Source organism: Orcinus orca, chromosome 1 (assembly GCF_937001465.1).
Source record: "Orcinus orca chromosome 1, mOrcOrc1.1, whole genome shotgun sequence".
Lineage (NCBI taxonomy): Eukaryota > Metazoa > Chordata > Mammalia > Artiodactyla > Delphinidae > Orcinus > Orcinus orca.
The window spans coordinates 45,801,426-45,827,246 of NC_064559.1; the positions used below are offsets into that span (position 1 = coordinate 45,801,426).

At 36.8% G+C, this 25,821-nt stretch overlaps 1 protein-coding gene across 1 annotated transcript in view; it reads right to left on the reverse strand.

Moving 5' to 3' along the window:
- HMCN1 (hemicentin 1) overlaps window positions 1-25,821 on the reverse strand; it is a 534,342-nt gene that overhangs the window by 323,357 nt on the left and 185,164 nt on the right. Inside the window, exons 7-11 of the mRNA XM_004275232.3 lie at window positions 16,782-16,902; window positions 15,511-15,774; window positions 14,057-14,201; window positions 10,042-10,163; window positions 4,938-5,213 (exon numbers count right to left, since the gene is read on the reverse strand). Coding sequence (XP_004275280.1) covers window positions 4,938-5,213; window positions 10,042-10,163; window positions 14,057-14,201; window positions 15,511-15,774; window positions 16,782-16,902 — 928 coding nt within the window. The remainder of the gene's footprint in view (window positions 1-4,937; window positions 5,214-10,041; window positions 10,164-14,056; window positions 14,202-15,510; window positions 15,775-16,781; window positions 16,903-25,821) is intronic.

The window sequence follows — 25,821 nt, forward strand, 5'->3', positions numbered from 1 at the left end:
CCTGTGTCTAGTTATACCTTGATTTCCACAATAAGGAATTCTCATAATGAAATAAGCGTATCAACCCATTCACATACTCCCATGCTCATTAGTGAGACTGACTGAACAGCCACAGTTTCTGCGATCAGCATTTCTTTTCAAGGCTCTTCTGATAAATTGATAATGAGCCTATTAGTCACTGAGGGAAATTAGAGTGATGGAAAAAGGCCACTGGGACGTTTGCTTCTGCTGCTGCTGGACTCAAAATTCCATGATGCTGCCAAAATTGAAGTCTTTTAAATGTCCATGGACTTAGTAAGAACTAAAATCCCACAGGAACATCTGAGTGGCTGACTCTAGGTAATGTAACCTGCAAGGGTTTAGGGAAAGGTAATTATCTGATCTCGTATGCTTTCCACCTTCTTTTTTTTTTTTATTGAAGTATAGTTGATTTACAATGTTGTGTTACTTTCTGCTGTACAGCAAAGTGAATCAGTTACACAGATACATATAGCCACTCTTTTTTAGATTCTTTTCCCATATAGGTCATTACAGAGTATTGAGTAGAGTTCCCTGTGCTGTACAGTAGGTCTTTATTAGTTATGTATTTTATATTTAGTAGTGTGTATATGTCAAACCCAATCTCCCAATTTATCGCCCCCCCTTCCCGCCGGTAACCGTAAGTTTGTTTTCCAAGATAGTAAATAATTCCTCTTCAAATTACAGAACATGTTCAGACCCTAAGAGCCAAAATATGACAGATATCCACTTTAATTACTTTCCAGGCTTGAGCATATCTGAGAAGTTTGACACCAGTCTGATTTTATCACTCTGTTTACAATGTACTGGTTTAGTCTGTATACTGTGGAGTTTTGCCCCTCATAATAGTAATTTGAAATTTCAGCCAGGATGTGTCTAGATCAAGTTCTCCCTTCACTGACCTTGCTTGATTTGCTCACTCAGGACAATTTTTTTTTCCTCCCTAGTGCACTTTTCTTCAATTATATCTTTGACTATTTCTTTAGTTTCAGTTGTCTTTGCTGTGTACCTATATACGTTATATACCTATAAACCTTACAGTTCCATTCTTTGTTTTTATTTCCACTTAAAAAATCATATTATTCGAGTCTTAGTCCTTTGCCTCAATATTCTGAAAGAACTTCTCAAGTTTATGCAGCACATCCCTGATTTTATTATATGTAGTACAAATTCTGTTCTTCAGTATTTCTGATTCAGACTGAATTATAATATTGCATTTTTAACATCAAATCCCTTTTTATTTCTTCCATCGCACTTGCTATTGTCCTTTCATCTTAGCCAGTTCTTCCTTTATAAATATATACTCCCACTTAAAGGAGGATAGGTCTTTCTGAAAGACTGGTGACACTAAACATTTTTTTTTCCAGTCTTTAGAATAAACTACTACTTTCAAAGCATCAATTTCTTCTAAGTCTTTCCCCGCCTTGTTTTATTCCCCAGTATTTTTTTCTTAGGTCTTATGCTTTATTTTTTCCTGTTCTGCAAGCATCTGTTTTGACAGTCTTCTGTTTATTAATCCCCAAATGATGTGGCATCTCCCCAAACTCAGTGTCAGTCAACAAAGTGTTTGAATGGACCTAACTTCATTCTCCATCTACTTTTGTTCTAGTTGAACCCTCTTTGCAGCTCTGTGGCTAAGAATCTGATGTGCATAGCTCCTTACCTGATTCTCACCCATGATGCCCTTCTGGCTGAGATGGGATGCTCCCCTCTGCTACCATTTGTCTCTAAAATCCCTTCTGACATACCCATCAATGTTTCTCTTGCTTCCAAATATTTTCACTTGGTGAGAAACATATCTCAGGTTCCAATTTTTTACATGGTGCCAGGTTGCCTGTCCACTTCTTGTCCTACTGTTTTCCTAACTAGATGGTTATAGCTATTGATAGGTTTAAGGAGATAGCATGCTGGCTCCCTAAAGAGTAACATTTTCTTTCTGAAGCAAACTATGAAATGAAGGAACAGAGATACATCCTCCCTGCTTTCATGTGAACATAAGAAAAGATGGACCACTGATTGAAATTTTCATTCCATTGAACTTAAAATATAAGTGAAAATTATATACTTATTTATACAAATAAGAATCTTTATATATAACCTATAAAATTCCTCCCCAAATTTTTGCCACTGTATATTGCAACTGGTTTTTAGTATTGTTCAGTTTTGTCTTTTTGAGATCTTTACAGATATTCTACTGTTATTGAGAAGAGGTTGCAGTAGCTAGACATACTATTTTTAACCAGAAAATCCTTGCTAACTACTACCAAAATTTGTAAAATCTGGATGCTTAATTTTTAAAAGTATTCCAGGACTTCCCTGGTGGCACAGTGGTTAAGAATCTGCCTGCCAATGCAGGGGACACGGGTTCGAGCCCTGGTCCAGGAAGATCCCACATGCCCTGGAACAACTAAGCCCATGTGCCAGGACTACTGAGCCTCCGCTCTAGAGCCTGTGAGCCACAACTACTGAGCCTGTGTGCCACAGCTACTGAAGCCCTCACGCCTAGAGCCCATGCTCCACAACAAGAGAAGCCACCGCAGGGAGAAGCCCATGTACTGCAACAACAAGTAGCCCCTGCTCGCCGCAACTAGAGAAAGCCCGCGTACAGCAACGAAGCCCCAATGCAGCCAAAAATAAATAAATAATTTTTTTAAAAGAAGTATTCCAGATAGAAACAGTTTCCAAACAGATCTGTGGAGGCAGAATAACATAAATGAGGTTATAAATTAAGCTACTGATTCCCCTGTAAGCAAGAAAAATATTCTTAAAGTGCATATTCAATCCAAGTAACTATTGTCTCTTTTAAGCTTTCTTGAACTATTTTTTATTTTTTAAAACATTTAACTGCATAAAAATGAAATTCATATACAATTTATGATTCAATGTCAATAGTTAGCAAACATATTCGCAGGAATTATAATCCTAGGTACCGCAGTTTATTTCATCAAATACCCACTGCTTTTCAATAATGTATAACCATAAGATAATCAGATGGCTACAGTTAACTAGAATCTCTTATTTTTTATTAAACAGTGCCATCAATTCTAGAACATATTTTTGTTAGATTTTTAAAACAAATTTTTCATCAAAATTGTTCCCTCAAACTCAAGACCAACTAGACAGGCCATAAAACAATGCCTCTAAACAGATTTACACCACTAGAGATTATACAGGCTAGCCAGTAATCATGTAATGACATGTGTTTTTTGTATTTGTATTTTGTACATTATGTAACATCTTACCTCAGAACTTAAATCATTAGATAATAATGAGTCTATTTTACCAGAAAGAAGAGAGTTTAGGGTTTCCTTTAAAAGTATGCATTTCTACATCATAGGATTCATACTTTGGAATAGATTCAAGTGCTGTTTTGGAAAATGTTGTCCCTGAAACCACCTGAGAGGTCTGTTATAAATGCAGATCCCCAGGCCCTATACCAGGCCTGTGAAATCAGAATCTCTGGGTGTGGGGTTAGAATTTCTGCTTTTTCAAAAGTTCCTTGGATAATTCTTTATTCATGAAAGTCTGAGAATCACTACTCAAATTGACTAAACAATACTAAAGGATTAAAAGTTAATCTGGGGAAACAAGGAAGGCTCTGATTTTATTTTACAATCCCATTCTAAGGGACTCCAGGGAAAGAACCAAGGTCACATTTCAGAAATCCATGAGCATTTATCCTATCTGAAACAATCAGTTTGGTAAAAATACTTCCAAAACTCTAGTAACTCAAGTTACTACTTGTATTGACTCAAATGATCTAGGTAGTTTACCACGTAGAAATGCAGTCAATCATTTACAAAAGTAATGTTCCCCCAGAGGTTTCAGCAGATCAACTAACAAAAGACACACAGCCATACAGTCGGATTGCAGAATATATCTCAACTACCAGCGAGAAAACCAGAATCAGATGTCAACCATTTTATTAAGTCTCATGGCAGTTTCACTTTTTTGCCATTAATAACATTCCAAGAGCTAGCCTCCAAAACTCAGTGGTCACTCTCTTAGATCACCATGTTAAAAAACCATCTGACAGTGTTACTTGAGGCATGTTATAAAGTTGTTGCTAGTAGCACAACCAAGGAGCCAGACCCGATTCCAAAGCAATCAGTCTCCCACATCAAGGATTTGAAATGAAATATTCTGCTAAGGCAGCAACCGAATCTTTCAGCTAAACTGTGTAGAACTGCCAAGAGTAAGTTGCTCATTACACTAAGACTCTAGAGACATTTAGAAGCCAATTATGATTCTACTGAAAGAGATACTTAGGAATAGTTTCTGATCTTCATTTGATGGTAGCGAGTAGACCACATTGTTAATGCCTTGTTTTCAGCTATCTGAAACTATCATTTAGTCTATATAGACAATTCAAGTTTGGCTTACCATTAGCTTACCTTCAGTAAGTACCGTGCGTGCGTGCGTGCGTGTGTGTGTGTCTAACATAAATAAGGTAAAAACAGCTCTGCTAGTTTCAATAAAATTTCACCTAGATGAGAAACATCTTAAAACTTAATTAAACCATAAAAGTAAATTAAATATGCAAATAATGCACTCACATTGGGAAAAAAAGTTTTTTATCAATTATTAACAATTAGTTTTTTTTTAAAGTTCACAGGATAAATGAGAGAATTTAAAACCATTAAATCATCCAGAGACAATTTCTATTTCTATTTGCTTAAAATAAAGGTCTTCAACTACGAGGATTAGCTGTGTTTGTTTTAAAGTCACCTATTTGTTAGTGATGTTTTAGTTTCCAGTTTAGTCAGCTTGTGGAGTCACCTCAAGGTCCACAAGCATTCTATCTTTCAAAACTGTAACTGTTTGCGTAGATACCCTCAGACAGACAACTTAAGGGAATAGAGATCAAAGAAGGAAGACAGAAGGACGCCACAATTCAGAAGTTACCATAAGCACAGTACCTTGCACTGTGAGGAAAACCGATGCAGCCGATAATCCTCCTTCACTGGAAACCACACAGTGATATTCTCCGGCATCGCTGAATTTCACACTCCTCAGCTCCAGGGAAAGGTTGGCCAAGACCCTCATTCCTACTGGATCTGCCAGCCTGACATCTCTGTCATTCCTCCGCCAGGTTAGATTGTAATCCACTGCACTGATGACAAGACAGGTCAAAAGTGTTCTTTCTCCAGGAGCGACTGTAACATTATTAGGCACTTGGATGACTGGCGGGGGCTCTGTGTGAAATGAAAAGATTCAAATTGAAAGACCCAGAAGTCATTTTGCTCACTCATAGAGGTGGTTTAAAAATTTAATGAGCATGTGTTGAATATCTAGTAGGAAAGATGCAGTACAGCGGAACGTATTCATTAATACGTATGTCTGTCACCCCAAGAAAATTATCATCTAGTTGAAAAATGCTTTCAGTAGGAGTGCATGTTTACATACCAAAGTACACTCAAGTCCAAATCTGTAAATTATAGATACGAGGATCAAAGAGGCATGGCAAAATGATATGACTAGACTGATTCAGGATTGCAGAATGAGTCAAATTTTGATTTGAATTTTGAAGAAAGTAGCATTTATGGATTTTTAAAATTTTAAAACCATTTACTTCGTGTTTTAAAGAAAACAGCGCATGAAGTATGGTAGATATGGAAAAGATACAATGGTATCAGCTTTAAGGGGATTATAAGCTCATTAAGACACAGTACATTAGAGTAAGATGAATTTCTCCCAGTGAAGATGAGGAATGTTGGATTTAAGAAAGGCAAGTTAACAGTAAGGCATAAACTTTTAAAAAAATTATACACATAGGACCATGTACACAAAAGGCATTGAGTAATGCATGCGCATTTCAGATGTGGTCAAAAGGCACTTACTAATTAAATATTTAACTACATTTCTAGAGAAAATCACATATTGCTCTAGTTAGGTTTGAGAATACTGTAAATCCAAATGCCCCTGTAAAGCTCACTCTGCCCAAATGCTTTAAAATAACCTGCCATAGCAAGCCATTATTGAGCAATAATATAGCAATAAAAACTAGCTGGAAACCCATGTGTCTGTTTCAGTTTAAATGTGAAAGAGTATCAGATATTCAAGATCCAACTTTATACTTCTTTATTCAAAACTATATATACGTGCAGATGGATAACATAAGCCTATAATAAAACCTAGAAGTAATACGCCAAAACCATAGTGGTCATCGCTGAGAGAGAGAACTGTGTATATGTTTCATATTTTCCTTTATATTTATCTTTGTTTTCCAAACATTTTTAGAAGAGTATATGTTATTCTAAATCATTTTAAAAATCCTTAATTTTTACAATTCTGCTATGTTTTTAAAATCTCTTATGAAAAGAGCTAATGAATCGATTGGAAAGAGTACAGGAGAAAGGAAGGTCTGACTGAAGTCTGGTTAGGCTTGACAGATAAAATACGGGATGGTTTGCTAAATCTGAATTTTAGATAAATATCAAATAACATTTTAGTATAAGTATGACTCGTGAAATATTAGAGACACATTTAACTGGGCGTCTTATGCTTTTATTTGCTGAGTCTGGCAAACATAGGCTGCCTAGCTTTATCCCTAACTAGCTGTATGACCTTAGATAAGCCAATTTATTCACAATGTTTGTTTCCCTATTTGAAAAATGAGATGATTAAATTAGGTAATCTGAAAGACCCCTTCTAGCACTAAGGCTCTGTGATGCTAACATACAAGATGGTATGGACCATCAAAGATCCGGAGGCGAGTATTTGTGAACACGTGTTGACACTGTATCAAAATCTTTTTGAAGACCACAAAACATTTTGTGTGGGTTTCTTTTTTTGTTCTTTTTAAACAAACTTCTTCAACTAGACTAGGGAATTTTAGAAAATGTAAAATCCCATATTATGGGCATACAGGGGAGGCTGGGTGCACACCTAGATCCTTCTCAAGGACCTAGGCACTCATTTCCCTAGCTGCTCTGCTTTTTGGCTACTGAGCTCATGGCCAAGGGAGCTAACATGCTCGGGTTAGACCCCCTTTCCAGTGCAGCCCACTTCCAGGGACCACTTAATGAAGGAAAAAGATGCAGCTCTCTTGCCTCAATTCAGGGTCACCCCAGCTCCAGAACTCCCTGTAGGATCAGCTGAGGCCCCTGTTGTGATTATATCACAGTTTAACTTCTTCCACTCCCTTACAGGTGTTCTTTCCTAGGAAACTCAGCAATAACCCTCTTGCGTGCAAAATCTGCCTCAGAGTCTATTTCCTCTTCAAATATAAATTCAAATACGTAAAATGTCAACTTTCTGCTAATATCCAGGAGGAGAGGAGATTTTAAATATGACATACAATACCATCACTGCATAAATATCTACAGATAATAGTATATGCACTGAAATATTTATGCATACATCAATAAATTTGGTGGTGATGGAGGAGACGATGGAGAATTACAGCAGTTTGCAAAAGAGGCCAAGATAACAAGTTACCGGAAACAGCCTGGTCCTGGGAGGATGAGGGGCAGTCATTCTTAAGTGAAAGAATGGCTGAGGCTAGGATTAGGGGACCAGAGATGAAACCTCAAAACTGAGAAAGAATGATAAGCATAGGCCTTGTGACATTAGGTAAAGATCACTGAACTGAGAGTCAGGAGGCTAAGAATCTACTTCTCACTACCTACCCATCTGATCAGAAATGGGGCACCTGCCTGCTCTGGGCTTCAGTTTCTTTAGCTATAAAATGATGAGGTGGTATAATATTATTTCCAAGTCTTACCCTGTTCTAAAAGAATATCCTGAAATTAAAATTTAATTTTAATTAAATTTTTTTTAAATGTCACTGACATGCCCTTGACAAGTTTTCTCTTTTCAATTTTACTTAAAGCCAAAATGTTGGTATTGTATGTATGTGTGCATTGCAGGTGGGGGACATTATGCTAAAAAAATAAATTCAGTAGAGAAAATTAATATAAAGTAAAGTACAAAATATCATTTGTAAAGAATTTTTTCCTGCTTCTGCAGTTCTGTTCATTGTTTCCTATATGTTTATATGCAATAAAGAGGTATAATTCTTTTTACACCCATTTTGCATTTAAAACCGATATATCAATAACCAATATCTCCAATGAACCAAAAATCCTTAAAAATGTTGTCTAGAAGGAAATGCTGAAAAAAAAAAATGAAGTAACATATTGCTAGAACTTTAACTTTTCTTGAAACAGTTCTTGGGTGCTATTTGACTTTATAAATGTTCACCCACAGTGATACAAAAACATCACCATTCCATCATGCCGTGCTTTCCCAACACTCCTGTCCAAAGTATGAGATCTAATTATCCTGTGAATTCAAATCTGATTCTGGTGTGCTGGTTAGTAGTGACAGTAGGGTGGCTGAGCCAGGACCTGGGTGGAGGTTTGAGGCTGGAAGATTAAACAAAAGTTAGCCCAGAAAGAAATGTCCACGCTTTCAAGTCCAAAGGGACACTTGCTTGCTACTTCTGCTGTTACAGTCATTGTCATACAATCCACGCTTCTGCCCTTCTTTCATAATTAACCAGTGGGACACAATTCCTGAAAAGTGGCTTTGGTACAGTAAAACTTCCTAGCAATACCATGGCTCGGCTGGCACAGATTAATACTAGAAGGGCACATGTAGAGTGTATATTTGGCAGTTACTGATACCACAGGGCCAAATTCTTAGCAGTCAGTTCAGGAGTTCTTTCTGGTACTTTCCAGTTATTTATGCAAGATGTCTGAATCAACTCACTCAAACCTCTTTCCCTATTGTCCTTCCCTTAATTAATACTGCTGGGAAAAAAACCCTCAAGTGCTCAAGTGTTAGTTTCCCCAGAAGCTGAGGAATGTTGACAACGATTCCAATGTTTTTCATAATTACTGGAGATGAAAAAAATGAATAGTTTATGATGCATGTCAACTTGCTAAATTGTTTCAGAAGACGAACTTTATTTTTCTAAGAATAAGAGAAAATGAATAATTTACTGCAAGAAGAACAGGCTTGCACGCCTCTGTTTTAAAGTTCAGCTTGGACTTAATGATAACAAACATAAATCCTAGGCTTCTAAACAGCCCTACAGTTATAAGGCTACTTTTGTCTTAAATTTTCCAAAGAAAATGCACATCAATACTAAATTGACAATTCAGACATTGTTATAAACTCAACAGGCACATTTAAGTCAGAACAGGCTTACTATTAAACACACAGCAACCCTAGGCTAGGAGGCAGGTAGAAAATAACTGAGTCAAAACAAAGTTTCCAATAAATTCTAGATATATGCTGAGTAAGTGGCTTAAGTCCTGATCAATGATAATATATGGTAGTCTGTTTGGTTTCTAATTGATAATGGTAGTCTTTTGGGTTTCTAATCTGGGAGATTAGAGGAAAAAATGAATTTTTTTCACTAAAATATATTCTACCTTGTAAAGTAATCTGAGCCTTGCCCATTTATTCATAGGAAACACACTATTTAAATGTAACTTAATTAGCATGACTTCTGCCCTTCTCAATACCAATATTGTAGCCACTCAGGTCCTATGTTTTTTGAATGTGATACTTTCCTTATTGTCTGCAACTTAGATGTCAGAATCCATTCACAAAAGCACTCTGCTCATTATAAATATGGGAGAGGGAAAGGGAAAGTTGAACGTTGCTATAATCAGAATGGATCTCTCCCTTTTCTGATATTTTATTTTTTCAATGGAAAATATTATATGGAGATCAAAAAATATTTATTGAGCCCCCATAATAATAATAATGATAATAACAACAACAATAATAAAAACAGCTAATGTCTATTAGGTGTTTCTATGTGCCAGACTCTCTTCTAAGTGCCTGACATACACTGTCTCATTTAATCCTCAGTTTCTCCATGAGATAGAGACTGTTACTCTTATTGTCATCATTTTATAGTTAGGGGATCCAAGGCACTGAGTTCTTAGGTAATTGGCCCAAGGCAGGTCACACAGTTAATATGCAGTGAAGCCTGGATTAACAAACATCCCATTTCCATAGCTACATTAATACTTAGGCAACTGCAAAGCAATTAGGGATAATTACCTGACACGTCAAAGAACGTCTCTGCCCGTCCAGTCCCTGCACTGCTGATGGCAATGCACTCATAGGAGCCTTCATCAGACAAAGTGACCTGTTCAATATCCCAGGTCACACTGGCCGATTCTCTGGGGTAAGAAAATAGAAGCATGTTTAGTTACTACAAAAACAAGACCTAATTGAAAACAGTGATTCCAGTATTTGTTTTATGCATTCAAGAGAACAGCTTAGGGCTTCCCTGGTGGCGCAGTGGTTGGGAGTCCGCCTGCCGATGCAGGGGACGCGGGTTTGTGCCCCGGTCCGGGAAGATCCCACATGCCGCGGAGCGGCTGGGCCCGTGAGCCATTGGCCGCTGGGCCTGCACGTCCGGAGCCTATGCTCCGCAGCGGGAGAGGCCACAGCGGTGAGAGGCCTGCGTACCACAAAAACAAAACAAAACAACAAAAAAACAGCTTAAAAAAAGTTATTTTAGCTTAAAATTATACAGAGTTCTTTTATTATCATAATTATCATAATTTTATTGATAAAATTATGCAGAGTTCTTCACAGCTTAAAATTATACACCTTTTGTATTTTAATTAGAAAGTTAAGCTTTGTACTCTGAGCAAAAAACATAAAGACAGTAAGTTTTGTTTTGTTTTGTTTTCTATTGATCTTCGTAGGCTCTAACAAAAGAATTGACTTCCAAATGTGAGAAAAACTTTAAAGAGGCAGAGGATAGAAGAGTGGGACTTTTTTTTACTGAGAAAATATCAGGGAGACATCTTTAATCTTCCCTCAAAACTCATTTAATTCAAACTAATGATCATTTTACCACTTTTTTTTTTTCCCACATTTTCACAGTCATATGTCTTTCTTTTTTTTCTTTTTTGAACAGGCCTGTAACTTTGCTGTTGAGAACTATAGCCTGTGCCTGTGTCCAGTTAGGGTCACTGGAAATTTCTTTAGGAGACCTTCTCTGGCTACGTCAAAACATAAGATACAAAGTTGGCACAGAAACACTCTTTAAATCCTCTCTCCTTCCCCTCTCATTTCCAGGTTTTGGTCATGTTCAGTGAGGTTCTAGCCAAAGCAACTCAACTAGTAATTTACAAGTGTGAAGGTAGAAAACAAACATTTTGGTTCCCAAAAGATAAAACCTCTTTAACTTTCTTATATATAAGCTCTACATAAGGCTATATACCATAACTGGTTCAATCTATGTATATAATGAGTAAAGAAAAAGATTATCAGTTTTACAGTCAAAGTTGTCATTTAGGTAAAATAAATCCCTTTGCTATATTACATATTCATTCATTTAATAAATATCTATACTTTGTCCTCTAACACTCTTCAAATTGTTTCTCATTTTTTGGAAATGTCTTAGTAATAGCTATTTAATCCTTATTTAAAACATTAAAATAATCTATAAAACAAGCATTATATTGTTTTAAAATATGATTGCAATGTCATAAATATTTTCATAATTTTTTCTTATAATCAACCATAGCTACTTATAAACTTTCTAAACATTCAAGATACAGATGAGATGAAAAGCCCACTGTAGTCAAGACACCTTCCACTGAAGCTGAAAGTGGTACAAGATGTGATACCTCACAGTAATAACTCCAGATCTCTCCCCATCCGAATGAACCACACCCATCACCAAACCACTATGAAGAATTCACTGAACTCTTAATGTACATTTACCACTAACCTAGAGTTTGTAAGAGAAAGTCAAGACACAGGTTCCTGTCATTAGGAAAGCGAGAAAATAAGCAAGGTGATCCTTCCATATATTTTAGTAACTGAGAATATTCACTTAATACTGTTTCCTTTCACTTGCATCTGCATTAGGTGTCAGTGGTCCTTACTGTCACGTTCAGAAGAAAACGGAGTATGCTTATTCTATGCTGCATTGATCACCTAAGATGTATCATGAATGCTTAAGAGCAGTAGGCTAAGCCCAAATTTACAAATGCCATTGTCTACGAGGTACTGGTTAAGTTCCAGGAAGGTAGGAGTCTGAAATACACACGTCTTTCATGTCTTCTGCAGTGCCTACTTCAGAGCCAAGCATATTTTAGGATTCATCAAAAACTGAGACATGCAGAAATTTTAGAACAGAAAATGACAATTCTTCTAGTCTTAAGGCCCTTTATTTAAAAACTAGAAAGTTGAGGAAGAAGGACAAGTAATTTATTCAAAGGCACAAAACTACTATATGGAGTGCTTACAGAATATTCTTTACAGTTATACTTGTTCCTCTCTTATTTATGAAATATTACATGAAAACAATTCTCTTTTTCATGTACCCTTATCAGTTAGCATTAAGATTATTATGGCCACGATAAAAAGTTTTGAAGGGATGACTCTTGGAACAGGGGAAGGAACACGTCAGATAGAAATGTGTCTTGTTACTGATGGAAACTAATTCTCTCCTACATCCCCTAGAGACCATAGTGACTCACATAACAAAGATCCAGTCATGCAGCTGGAGTTATTAGGAAATCTAGGGCAGAGATGTGCAAGTGAATTGGGATTAGAGAATCAATCCATCATCACCCATGCCCAATTATGTCTTTAGCCTCTTACATCCAAAGAACTTAACAAATGTCAGCAAGGCATGTCACATCTCTGGGCCACAGGGCTGGAAAAATGAAAGAAAGAATCCTTGTGGTTTACCTCAGAGGAATTGTGTGGAATTAATAAATTAATGCTTATAAAGAATCTCAAGTGTCTTTGAAAATTGTTACTATTTAAACACGAAGCAGAATTGTTTGATTTCATCATTCAGTTTTGTAACTTCATCATTTGATATCTTGGTCAGTTATGTTGCTGGTTATTAAATATGCAGCTAAGGAAATCATCAAGATGTATGTTAAGCAAATAGCAGGAAATAATAGAGTCCAATGTTTAAACAATGGAAAATTTTCTCAAGTTATAATGAACATTCTTGCCATAGTTTCTGCTTAAAATGACCCCATAAGGAGATTGTATAAGCTAAGACTGTCAAATATTTAACATGTTACACAAATTATTTACGTGAATATTGAATTACCAGTGTAAAAGCTTTGTAAAATGATTCTTAGAGTTTTTCCCCCAAATGTAGTTTCATAGTAAGTTTAAAAAAAAAGTTTGCCAGAAATCATCCTCTAGTTTTCAAGGCCTACTTAATTTTTATCATTAGATTCCTTAAACTTGTCTAGAAAATTCACCCATCTTCACAACGGAAGTTGGTGCCCTCTAGCCCACTTCCCTTCACTGTTGGCTGCGGTAGTGACCACACACGCTTCTGCTCCATCTGGCCCACACCCCCAGCACACACCTCATTTCTACTCTTCTCCTCCTGGCTCCCTGGGCTACAGCTACACTGGCTTCCTTCCCGTCTTTCTTTCCCACGTGCCTGGTGGACTCTGGCCTTAGTGCATTTGCATTGCCTGTTCCTGGTGTGTGAATGCTCTTCCCTGGATATCTGTGTGACCTGGATATCTCACCATGTTCAAGTCCTTGCTCAAATGCCCCTACTCTGAATTTTAAAATTGCAACTTGGCCAAAACCACATGTACTCCACCAACCAGTAGTACTTGCCCTAATTAACCTGCTCTACTTTTTGCCATAACAGTTTAAATCAGATTCAGAGACATGTTTATACTCAAGCCACTAAAGCTTAAGTTTCATTTGCAAGGACTCTTGCAAAATTCAGGACCTAACTTTGTATTCGTAATTTTGTATTCTTTGTCTTATCCATGGACCCTTAAACTGTGTAAAATTCAGATTCTATAAAACCTGAATCAACTCTTAAATGTATTCTAGCATTTATTATATTATCATATTATATTTATCATCTGTTTGTCTTCCTCCTTTACAATATAAGCTCCACAAAGGTTCAGAATTGTGTCTATTTTGCTCACTGCTACATTCCAAGACTATGAAGCAAATAAATAAGAATGTCTAATGAAAAAAGTACATTAAAATAAGTATCTATTTGTATTTAGATATTTAGTGCTATAAATTATTACTAATGGAAACATTTACACACTTTAAGTACTGGTCTACTCCAAGTGTAACTCCATTTCTGGCAAAGCTCAAGGTAAAGGGCAAAAGACTCTCAACAGAGCAGTGAATTTGGCCCGGCTGCAGGTAGTATCCCGGGGTTTTCTCAGGCATTGTAACTTTGGGAGCATCTGGGAAAAAAAGAACATGGGCAAGAAGGTCACAATAATATTTGGTACTTCCTGTTAATCCATTCAAAAGCTTCATACTTAAATTATTCCAGTAAATTCTCTGCATTCCGGTTAATCTAAATCATGAAAAATCACTTTATCTTTCTTTGTTCAAAGGTTATTAATTTCTGGATTATCTCCATGGACCCTTTACTAAGGTACTCATTGAATCTAAGACTCCACTGACCTTAAGACATAACACTTTTTGTACCACCAAGATAGAAAACAAAGCTACCAGATAAGTTACAATACATCATCAATTGTAGAACATAGTTCAATTTCAAAAATGTAAAACTATGAAAACAACACACATATCCTAGAATTGAATTCATAGGGTAACTGCTTCCAAAAAGGAACGAAAAAATTGATTTTTAAGAATCCAATAGCTTTTTTAAGCATTCAATTCAGGGGCTAACACAACTAACTTTGAATACTGCATATAAGGAAATACTGAGGTTGGTTCTATTATTTCTTTTCTACAGCTATTAACCAATAGCTACAGAGTGGTTCCTGAATTTCCCAAATCATAACCTTATGTATAAATGATAAACTGTTATCCCTCCACCCAAAAGTACAATATTAGAAACAATCCTTCTGTATCCTTGTCAGTCCATGGTTCAAGTTACATACAGTTCTAAAGTTTTGGTCAGAATCCAGTCATCAGCCTTGAGAAATAATAGCAAATATATAAGTAACTAGCTTACTTATTAACTAACTAACCAAAAAAGGCAAAATCATCACCAGTTATTTGCAGGGAACTACTGTTCAAAGTAGAAAGGTTTCTGACAATTGTATATAAACATTTAGCCAAATCAGATAGCTAATCAAATATTAAACACATATGCAGGGGGAGTAAGAGCATGAGAACTTCCCAGTTCAAATTCTCACACTGACTGAAGTAATCAAAATTCTCAGATCTACGATCAGTGAGACTTAACATGAAACTTTGAATGTGCTATTTTATGGTTAGGAAAACTTGTGTTACTAAGTGTAAATGCTCTTCTACATGGTGACCCAGTAATAATGTGAGGATGTTATTTTTGACTTTAGAGTCCATTCTTCTTATTTTTCTTTTTTTTGGCCACACTGTGCAGCTTGAGGGATCTTAGTTCCTTGACCAGGGATCGAACCAGGGGCCCCTGGCAGTGAAAGCCCAGAATCCTAACCACTGGACTGCCAGGGAATTCTCTAGAGTCCATTCTTTACTCATAGGACCATATCAGCCCCTTAAACTATCAATACTCCAGTGTTGAATAAAGTGATACCTTACCTGGGACGATACTAGAGAAGGAAACACTTGATACTCTCTGGAAGAGATAATCATCCTTATCATAGCCTGTTACTTTGAGAAAGAAAGCTTCATTTGGTGGTGTAAAGTCAGAAATATTCCATATGCCATAAGGTTTTCTATCTGGATAATATTTAATAGGAATTGTCTTAAGAGAGGTGCCTGAGATACTCAGAAGTTCAAGACGATCTACTCTAGCTGGGATGGAAATTCCAGAAGTATTCAGCAGCACATAGGTAGGTATTCCTACAAGAGAAAGGAACTGTCATCATTTGCAAGTAACATGCACCTGAGGTTATCTATCAAATAAGTTTTGTATTTATAATAACAGGTAATAAGGACATACATATGAGTACTACAGACTGTGCCATAAATTGTGGCCCAGTTGTAGAATCTTCTCTACATAAAAGACAGTTTATTCATGACCAGAGAAACTTAGGAAACCCTAAGTAATTATTTTCATGGTATTTAATCATGTTTATATGTAGAAAGAACAGAATTATGAATATTGTGTTATATGATATTTGTTATATGAATACTTTTAAAGATTCACTATTCTGTATCCTTCCAGTAACTGCAGCAATAAAAATAAAAGAACTATCAGAAAAAAGAAATTTAAAGTCACAGTAGAGTTGAGCCTTCTTTTTAACTATAAATCTTGTTGCATGAATAAAACAAGAGGAAGAAGCACCTTTCAAATCAACAATAATTTCACCTTGGAACATAAGCACCTTTCAAATCAACAATAATTTCACCTTGGAACATATAATGCTATATGGTATCTTTAATGTTTTAACCACACACACACACACACACACACACACACACACACACACACACACACACGCAGCATTTTCACCTTGACAACAGGCAAGTAAGATGCTAGTAAGGAAAAAGTCTCAAGATCTAGGTCATCAGTTTTCAAAGTTTAGTAAGTGTAGGAATCAATGAGGTGCTTGTTAAAGTGCATATTCCTGGGCCCTACCTTCTGTGATTCTCATTCAGGAGATCTGGGGTGGGCCCCAGGAATCTTAATTTTTGATAAGCTCCCTGAGTGATTTCAATATCACTGGCCTCGGGACCACACTTTGAGAAACAGTTACTAGGTCAAGAGTGCAATCATATTTAAAATAAAGATGCTATGTTTCCCAATTTTATTGAATACCACAAAATTATAAAATCACCGACAGTCTGAGAACTCTTTTGCACTTCAATATCTACTATGCCAACTGAAGTAATGAGAACATACAAACCTTGCACCGGTCTGCTGACTGTGTTTTTGAAGTCCAGGGTGGGCTTTCGGGAAAAACCAGCTCGAAAATCAATAGTACTGAGGCCGGTGATGCGAACAGAGTGCCTTCCACTGCTAGACGTCTGAAAAATGTTTAATGACAAACTCTATCAGCAGTTGATCCAGGATGCAGGTCACACTAGACACTAACCAGTATGGGAAACTGCAGAGTGTTTAACTAGGATTGATGTCCGATCACTGAGGTTTTTGATCTGGGTGTTTTGAACTAAACTGTGATTCTGTAACTTCAATGCAAGTTTTGTAATACATATCCCAGGGGACTAAAGTACAGCTGAGTTTTATATTGCCTGACCAGTGGTAAAAGATAGAGGGGTGTAGTCATAGTGAATGGACTTGGTTCACATGGTGAATGTTCAGGAAATATTTGTGAAATGAACGAATGACTAAATCTTCTCCCCTAAACACCATCCAGGTTCTATTATGAAAATATTTCCCTTCTCTTTGCCTCTGGGAAGAGACAGCCAGGACAAACACAAGAGCCGACCATTCTCCAACTTTTAGCCAAACGGCATCCTCAGCTCAGCAGTGTCCAGCCAAGGCACTCAGTGCTCAAGATACAAATATGAGTGAAAAGAAGGTCCTGACCCTGTAAGGGTCTATGGCCAGTGAGACGGTCAGATGGAGAAAGCGAAATCTTCAAGAGGATGCAGTAAATGCAGTGACAGAATTACAGAAAAGGCACATATATAAAAGCACAGACTAGCCTGTAGTTCAGTTAACACCTCCTAAGGGAGATGAACAAGATATTGAATAGCTAAGCACTGAAGTTACCCATATGTGCATAAATAATAAATATTGATAATTTGGATTAGGGTCACAGGATAAAACACTAACATTTATTGGGCACTTCCTCTGTGCCCAGACTCTTTGAATACGTTGGCTTATTTAATCCTTATTACAACCCTATAAGGTAGGTATCGTCATTATCCCCACTGCACAGATAAGGAGGTTGAGGCACCAAAGCTATTCAACAGCTTGTCCAAGTTCACAAGGTTTCCTAACTTGCAGAGGTGGGGTTTTAATCCAAAAGTCAGGCTCTGGGCTCTTCCCCACCATGCTACATTGTCTCCCAAGGGCAAGGTAAGTCAGAGTTAGCCTCCACATCAATATCTCTCTAAATATGGTTTAAGGACCACCTATATCTACACCTACACAAAATCACTTTGGTTGTTTGTAAAAATATGGACTCTGAGCTCCAGCCAAGATTTACTGAATCAGAATCTCTAGTCAGTGGAGTTTAGGAACATGTATTTCCAAAACCATCTAAAGGCTTATGAACAAGAGTTCACCATTATTTTATGACATTGATCACTGAGATTCTGTCTCAAAATAAAATGATTATATGATAGCAGCATTTAGGTAGAAGCAGAATATAGGAGTAAGAGAAAGCATTCACATGATAACACCAGTATGCCAACATGGCTCTCCATCTCAACACTGAGAAACACATATTTAGTTATCACAGCATGACAGAAGGTGCTAAAAAGATAGATATATATATATGATTTTAATATAGTGAACAGCTAGATTAAGCCACAGCATTGCTAAAGATAAGCCAGCTCCAAGGCTCAGCAAACCACACAGTTTTCCCTACATCACTGTGACTCATTATTTGGCAACGAGGACAGAAAGGGTGAGGAGATATGTCCCTGTTGCTACCAATCATGTTCCTCATTGAGCAGAACTTGCAGGAACTCAGAGGAAAGGAAAATGAAGGTGAGGAAAAAGAAAAAAAACACATCTTCATGAAAACATTGTTGTATTCTTAGTATAAACGATGCCGCTTATTACTATCGCTCATTTTCATAGAGGTAACAAAGGATTCTAAGTGTAAGTGTAGGAGTCTCAGTACCACCACTTATTGCATTATTTCTAAAGGAAAATGTGATCTGAATTTCACATAACAGACAAGAAAAAAAAACTACAATCATAAACCAATTTTAAGTCGAGGATTTCCTACAAGGCTATACAAAACCTTGCTAAGTCTACTTTCAACTGCTTTAGATAATGTAGAGCTATAGTGAAGACACTATTGTCTACTGGTTTCTTGTAAAAGAGAAATGAAATGGTCAATATTATGAGTTGATTTAGATTTTTTCACTGACATCATCTATTGCTGTTAGTTGTCTTGTTGCTCAGAAAGTCCCTTATGATAAAACAGCTCTTGAGGCTACCAAGGGTAAATATAACACGCAATCCGCCTAATGACTGTTGTTAAGTGCTAATCATCTACCAAGTGTCTGTGCACAAATCAACTGATAACGAGTCCATTTAAAAAATGTTGCTTAGGGGCTTCCCTGGTGGCGCAGTGGTTGGGAGTCCGCCTGCCGACGCAGAGGGCACGGGTTCGTGCCCCGGTCCGGGAAGATCCCGCATGCCGCGGAGCGGCTGGGCCGGTGAGCCATGGCCGCTGAGCCTGCCCGTCCGGAGCCTGTGCTCCACAACGGGAGGGGCCGCAACAGTGAGAGGCCCGCGTACCGCAAAACAAAACAAACAAAAAAAAAAAGTTGCTTAATAGCTAAGTGAGAAACTTAAAAATTACCTAAGTGTTGGAAAATATGCTATCCTGTTGCTAAATAATACATTAAAAATAAAGCTGAGTTGATGAAGAGGGAGTCCTTTACAATCTCTATAAAATTATTGGAAAATAAATTAATTTTGATCCAAATAGCATAGCAAAAAAGTAGGTGGAGATAAGGACATAGTTTTACTATTCTCTGAGAAATGCTAATAGGAAGCGTAATTAGTTAAGAAAATCTTAATTTATTTATATATTATACTGTAAATGGTAGGAATGTCTGCATAGAATTTAAAAGGGTTTGTAAGTAAAAGATATTTCCAAGCGAATCAGTTTTTATGCACAATGACATCCAACTCTGGGTTAATCAGAGTAATGGAAACAAGGGACATCACAAATAAACCAAAATTATAGTTTAAAAATAAAATGCAAAGAAAAATTTTAAGCTAACTTATTTTAAAATTACCTCTAATACTCATGCCTGCATTTATCATTCTCGAATCATTCTCTTAAAAGAATTACAACAATGCTTGGACATTATTTTAGGAACACGATATATCACGAGAAATTGCCAATAATTTATTATTTTAATCTGTTTTCTTAAAGTAAGCTATTATTTTAGTCTGTTTCTTAGCTGAGTTCCCTTTTTTCAAGTATTACTGACATAGGAACAAAAAGATTTTATGTATAATGATGGTTAAACAAACAAGTAAATGGATGAAGGAGAAAAGTACCAACATATACAAAATGCATTCTGTACAGCAGGCAAATCTTTTATGTAAATTATCACATTTAATCCTCACAAAAGTCTCTGTGAGATAATACTATAATTATCTTCATTTCACAGATCAGAAGGGTAAAGTGACTTGCTCAAAGTCACAGATAAACAGTGGGTAGCAGACCTGGGATGTAAACTCAGTGAGGCTCCAGAAACTGACCTCTACTGCTACCCCACGCATTTCTCATGATCATCTCAGTGAACTGGATTATGCTGGTTTCGAGCTATAAGCTGAAATATACCCAACTGCTCTACATAATAGAAGAGTAATATGGAATTTCTGAGTCTATCCACAGGAGAGAAGCAGAAACAAAATGGGGAGAAAGAAGGATGGGGGGGGCAAGGAGAGAGCAAAAGGACACAACTCACTTCAAGATATGTCCCCAAATCTATAGGCAAATCTACTAAACTCACAAAAGATTCTTGTTAGTGGATTTCCTACGAAATTTTTGAAGGGCTGAGCTTTACCCTCCATCGAAGTACAAAAGATTAGAATCAACACACAAATAATCAGGAGGCAAGGAGACCAAAAGAAAGTAAGTCTTCAGGAAACTCCAGAAGCATTAGAAGGCTTTGGATTCTCACATGTTATGGACAGAGTGGTGTTGGAGGAGAAATAAATGATAAGAAGGTCTCGGAGGGGTGAAGAAAATTCAGCTAATTCCGTAACGAAGTTAAACAGAGGGGAAGTCCAGCTGTGTATTTCTTATTCCTCTCTTCCCTTCTGAATTATTTAGCACCATTTTCTCTATATATAATTAAATTAGTAAGACAAAAATTACTGATTTAATGTTTTTCTATTTGCTCTTTATATCATGTAGATTTAAACTGTGGGTTATAATAAAATTAGAATTTGGCTCCAAAAAGCATCTCTCCACCACAGAATATCTAGAAGCATCACTCTGGCACAGAGCCATCCTCACCTCATGCTTTCCGTAGTTAAGAAGAGGGAAATCTTATGCTTGGAACATAATGGTTCCAAACATAACAGGAAATTTCCTAGGCACTAGACACTGAACTGGGTTTGTATTGGCTTGAAATTCTGAGAGTTGTATTTTAAAGAGTATATTTATTCATACCATTTATAAAGGTTCATAATGAGTTACACTACTATCCTGAGTTAGAATGTCATGTTGATCAAGTTGCAGAAGAATCTGAATCAGGAATACAGGGGCTGCTGTAGTATGAGCAGACCTGAGGCAAAGATGAGGTTAGACTAGATACCCACTGGCATTCTATAATTTGTAAATAGGTAGCCATGATCCACAAAGCAGTAAGAGGAAAGAAGGAGCAGAGTGGACCAGAGTGTAGGCTTCTGAACTGGAGTGAGTCTATGAGGAATGAAAAAGCAGGACAGGCTGAAGTACCATGAAGCAAGGACCATGGAGAGCTCCAGGGAAAATTAGTTGCTCCTCTGATAGCTTCCTGGTCAGTTCTATTGCAGATGGATCTACTTTCAGTTTAAGGATAAAGGCTTATTAAATATTGAAAGCCCTCTCTACATTGAAAGCCCCTGAAGTCAATAATTATATCATATATATCACCTATAAAATCTTACTCAATAGGCACTTAATATATGTAGGTTTAATAAATGATACTACGTCATCCAAATGCTTAATGTCGGCACTTTTCCTTAGATTCCCCTAGGACCAACTAATGCCAGAGTCATCAAGAATTCATTGGATTTTTCTAGACACATTATGCTAAGTGTGCTCACACATTATCTCACAAAATCCTGTTACATCCAAAAATGATTTTATAGCACCATAAAGAAACTGGGGCTCAAAGAAATGATTACTTGCTTAGGTTTAGACAGGAAGTTAAACGGCAATTACTCCAAGCTCAATACTCTTTCTAGGTCTATGCATAGCATTTTAGGATAACATAATCTCTGAGTTGATTTGGACGCTATGGCATAGAAAACAATAATACCACGCAACTATTCATTTGCCATTCTAAATTTCTAAATACACTCTCATTTAGGAGGGGTCAGGTTAGTGGAGTGTTGGTAAAATTCTCTCTGAAAAGAGAAAGCCCTAATTTGGGGTATTTGCCAATTTCTGTGATGTAAATACTACCACAGTGGCTGACTTCAAGCTCTCAACAGGATGTCACTGAACACAGAGCTGGGAAGAGAAAGTGCATAACTGACTCTACACGAGCCATTTGTGAGCCAGCTCCAGCAGACCATTAGGCCATGACAATAGTTCTGGCCAATGGGTTATAAAGGAAGTAAAGCGTGTCTGTCACTCAGAAAAAATTCTCATCAGAGAAGTGACACAATCCCTTCCTTTTTTCTATTCAATGCACATGGTCTAGTCTTTTCCCCACTAAGAGAAGCCACGTGTTCAAAATATGATGGCACCTCCATCAGCTTGGGTTCCTGAGTGACCATGTGAAGCCCTCACAGGACATGTGACATCAGTGAGGAATGAACTTTCTTGTATTAAGCCGGGAGAATTCCTCCTGGTACTAAATGTGAGTCGTGCCCCGTTATAAACTGAATTAAAGTGTGACTGATAGACTTGGCTTTAACTTCTCTCTCCTAAGGAGTTTCAATGTTTTATAAAATAATAAATAAACCAAGTAAAAAATAAAACCTTTATGTGTATCTGAATTGATAGAAAATATAGGTACAATTTATACACATTCAGGAGAATAAGAATAACAGATTTAACTTATTTTACCATTCATGTGTCAGAAACCATTTAAACATTTTACCAACATCTAAATTAATCATGACAATATTAAGTAGGTATTATTTTCCCCCATTTTTCTCAGACTTGGAGAGGTTTAGGTAATTTCTTCAAGGTCAAAAAGATACTAAGTAGTGTATCTTGAATTAAAATAGACATCCATCTCTTTTTAAAGTTTTTACTCTTATATGACATACTGTTCTTTACAAATTAAAGAATATTATGGTTTTAATCAAATATTTATTGAGAATCTACTGTGGGCTAGGCATTGTGCCAGCCATAAAGATATAATAAAGCCAGCTAGATTTAAATACTATCATTTTATTAGGTATTATATGTTTAAAGAAATGTGATACAAGGAGAGAAATGTACCCAAAACAAAGAGTAAATTCTGTATACGTTCACACACACACACACACACCTCTACACATTTATACAAAAACACAAGAGTACAGATATGTCTTTAAAGGAAACATTCCATTTGGTTGACAATCTGATATTGGCAGACCAAAATAACTGGGAAATATTCCAGGAAAAAATCTACTATACAGCATTCCTAAACAGTGAATTAATGCCATATCTAATCCATTTAAATAACCCACCTGGTGTAGTCTGAAGGCTTATTCAAAAGAGGCACCAGGTGAGAATAATTGGAGGCCAGCATAATATTCTACTTGTGCAGTCCTTTGTAGACATGAGGCTTATTTAATTATGATTCCTTAGCAAGTTTGTGTCACTTGAGTATGATTTCTAAAACATCCTTATCCTATAGAAAATGCATTAGTAAGCTCTGGCAACCAAAATAACTACCTACAAACAGAATATTTCTACTAGTCTCAGAATCTCAATATAATCATGTGGTTGGGTACATTCCCTTCTCTCCTTAGGAGATTATATAAGGACAGTTTAGCCAAATTTACTTAATGGAAACACCCCAGGGCATGTGCTAAATTACATGATCACATTGATAATCCTAGACTAATAGAAAGTCTGTACCACCTAAACCTAATGGGTGCTGACAGTTATTTAATGTCTTTGCAGGAAGTTTCCCTTAAAGGGCAGAGCACACAGTTTGGCCTGAGAGTTTCCGTGGTTATGTTCAAATACTCTATACACAGATACAGCTGCCCGAATGGAAAATTTATATTTTTTCTCAGAAATTAGATTCAGGATTTGTAGCTTCCCTACAAATGAAAATTTAGGGGCATAAAACAACCTTCTCTTTGTTTTTAATAACACTTGCAGTTCACTTCAGTGACTTCTTTTTGGCATGTTTTCCCCTGCATCACAGGCAACCTAAAACATCCAAGTCATTTATATGAACTGTACTGATGAGTTGACTCATTGTCTATGTTTAGTGAAAATGTCCTACTAAATCACAGAAAGAAATTACCAGGGTTTCAGAGGAGAACCACAAAAGAAAAGAAATCGCCACTCTCATAGCATTTCAAATCATGGACATAATAAAGTGTTCTGTGTCAGTATATCAACTGTGGGTGAACTAAACCAATGCTTCTGCCTGCTTCCCTGGGTATCATCAGAATAAGTGTATTAATTTTTATTCATGAATATTTATACAGTTCTTTCCCAGGCACTATGGCATATATTGGTGACACAGTCTGGTCTATAGCAAAATTGAAGGACAAAATCTGTACAGAAATAAATATGACATAAAGGGGAAAAATAATGCAAAAGGGAGGTGCAGGAAAATTGCAATAGAAAGCCAGAGGGAAAAGAGAATGTTCTGGATGAAAAAAGTCAGAAAAATCTTGATGAAAGTGTTGCCATTTGAGCTGAGCATTAGTGGGTAGTTATCTATCAGACATAAAGTAAGAAGAGCATTCTAGAAAGAAGCAACAGCTTGAGACAGAGCATGGACCATGAGAATGTGGTAAGAGAGAGGGTGAGAGACACTGCAAAAGCATATTAGAGTGGAAAGGCACGTGATAGAAGATAACCAGAAAGATTGGTTGAGGCTCAATTAGGTGGTCCTTGAATACCAGGCTAAGGTCAATTAAGGGATAGCCTGTGCTCCATACTTGAGATTAAAACTGTTATGTGAAACATTCAAAAAGCCATTAGTAATTCCATTGATGGAGCAGACACCTGCCAGATAGCAGAGTGCACAGGAGACGGCACCAGGGATGTGCTATCTTATCTCAGACATTTCTCCGCTTGAGAAAGCACACGTGTAAAACGTTATCATTCATTAGCCATTCAAAAGGGAGATCCAAAGTCAACAGCCATATTTATGTCAGTAGATTCAGCTCAAATTCCTTTGCACCAACCCAATACATTATTTTGGCATTTCGTTTAGGAGCAAAATAAGTTTATCATCTTTACTTGCATTGTAATGCTTATCCTTTGTTTAGTTACCACGAATTGTACTCTAGAAATTGTGTAACATCAGGACCAGAAGCTTTTTGGTGATGACTAGATATAAATTTAAGGTAATATGATAATAGGTACTGTGTCTTTTTATTGTTTTCTTAATTATAGGAGACCGAGCTTAGAAACTTGTCTACAGTGTTCCCACCATCTTATCCTCTCTCTCCTCACTCACAGACTAATCCTCAGTGCTTCTCTGTTCTAATTATCAATTAAGATGTACTCAGTGCCCATTAAGTATCACGGAACATGGCCAAAAGCAGATGCTCAGTAAATGTTTACTGAATGGAGACTGAATGAATAGGTGTGTTAGGCACAAGGAAAAACAGACATATAAAATATCCCTCTTCTAGGCAAGAGTTTTACTAGAGGAAATACCACTGCTAGCAATCCAAATCACCTGCAAAATGGATTCAAATACTTTACAATAAGTTGCTAATAATACGGAAGAGTGTCATCACTTGTACATATTTCAAAATCAATGATAAACAACTTAATGTCACTATTCAGAGAGCAAGAATGAATTACCTTAGTGAACTTGCTAGCTCAGGACACTGCTGGCTTAGGTCATGCTTAAATTAAAGTGTTTGACGGATAAAGA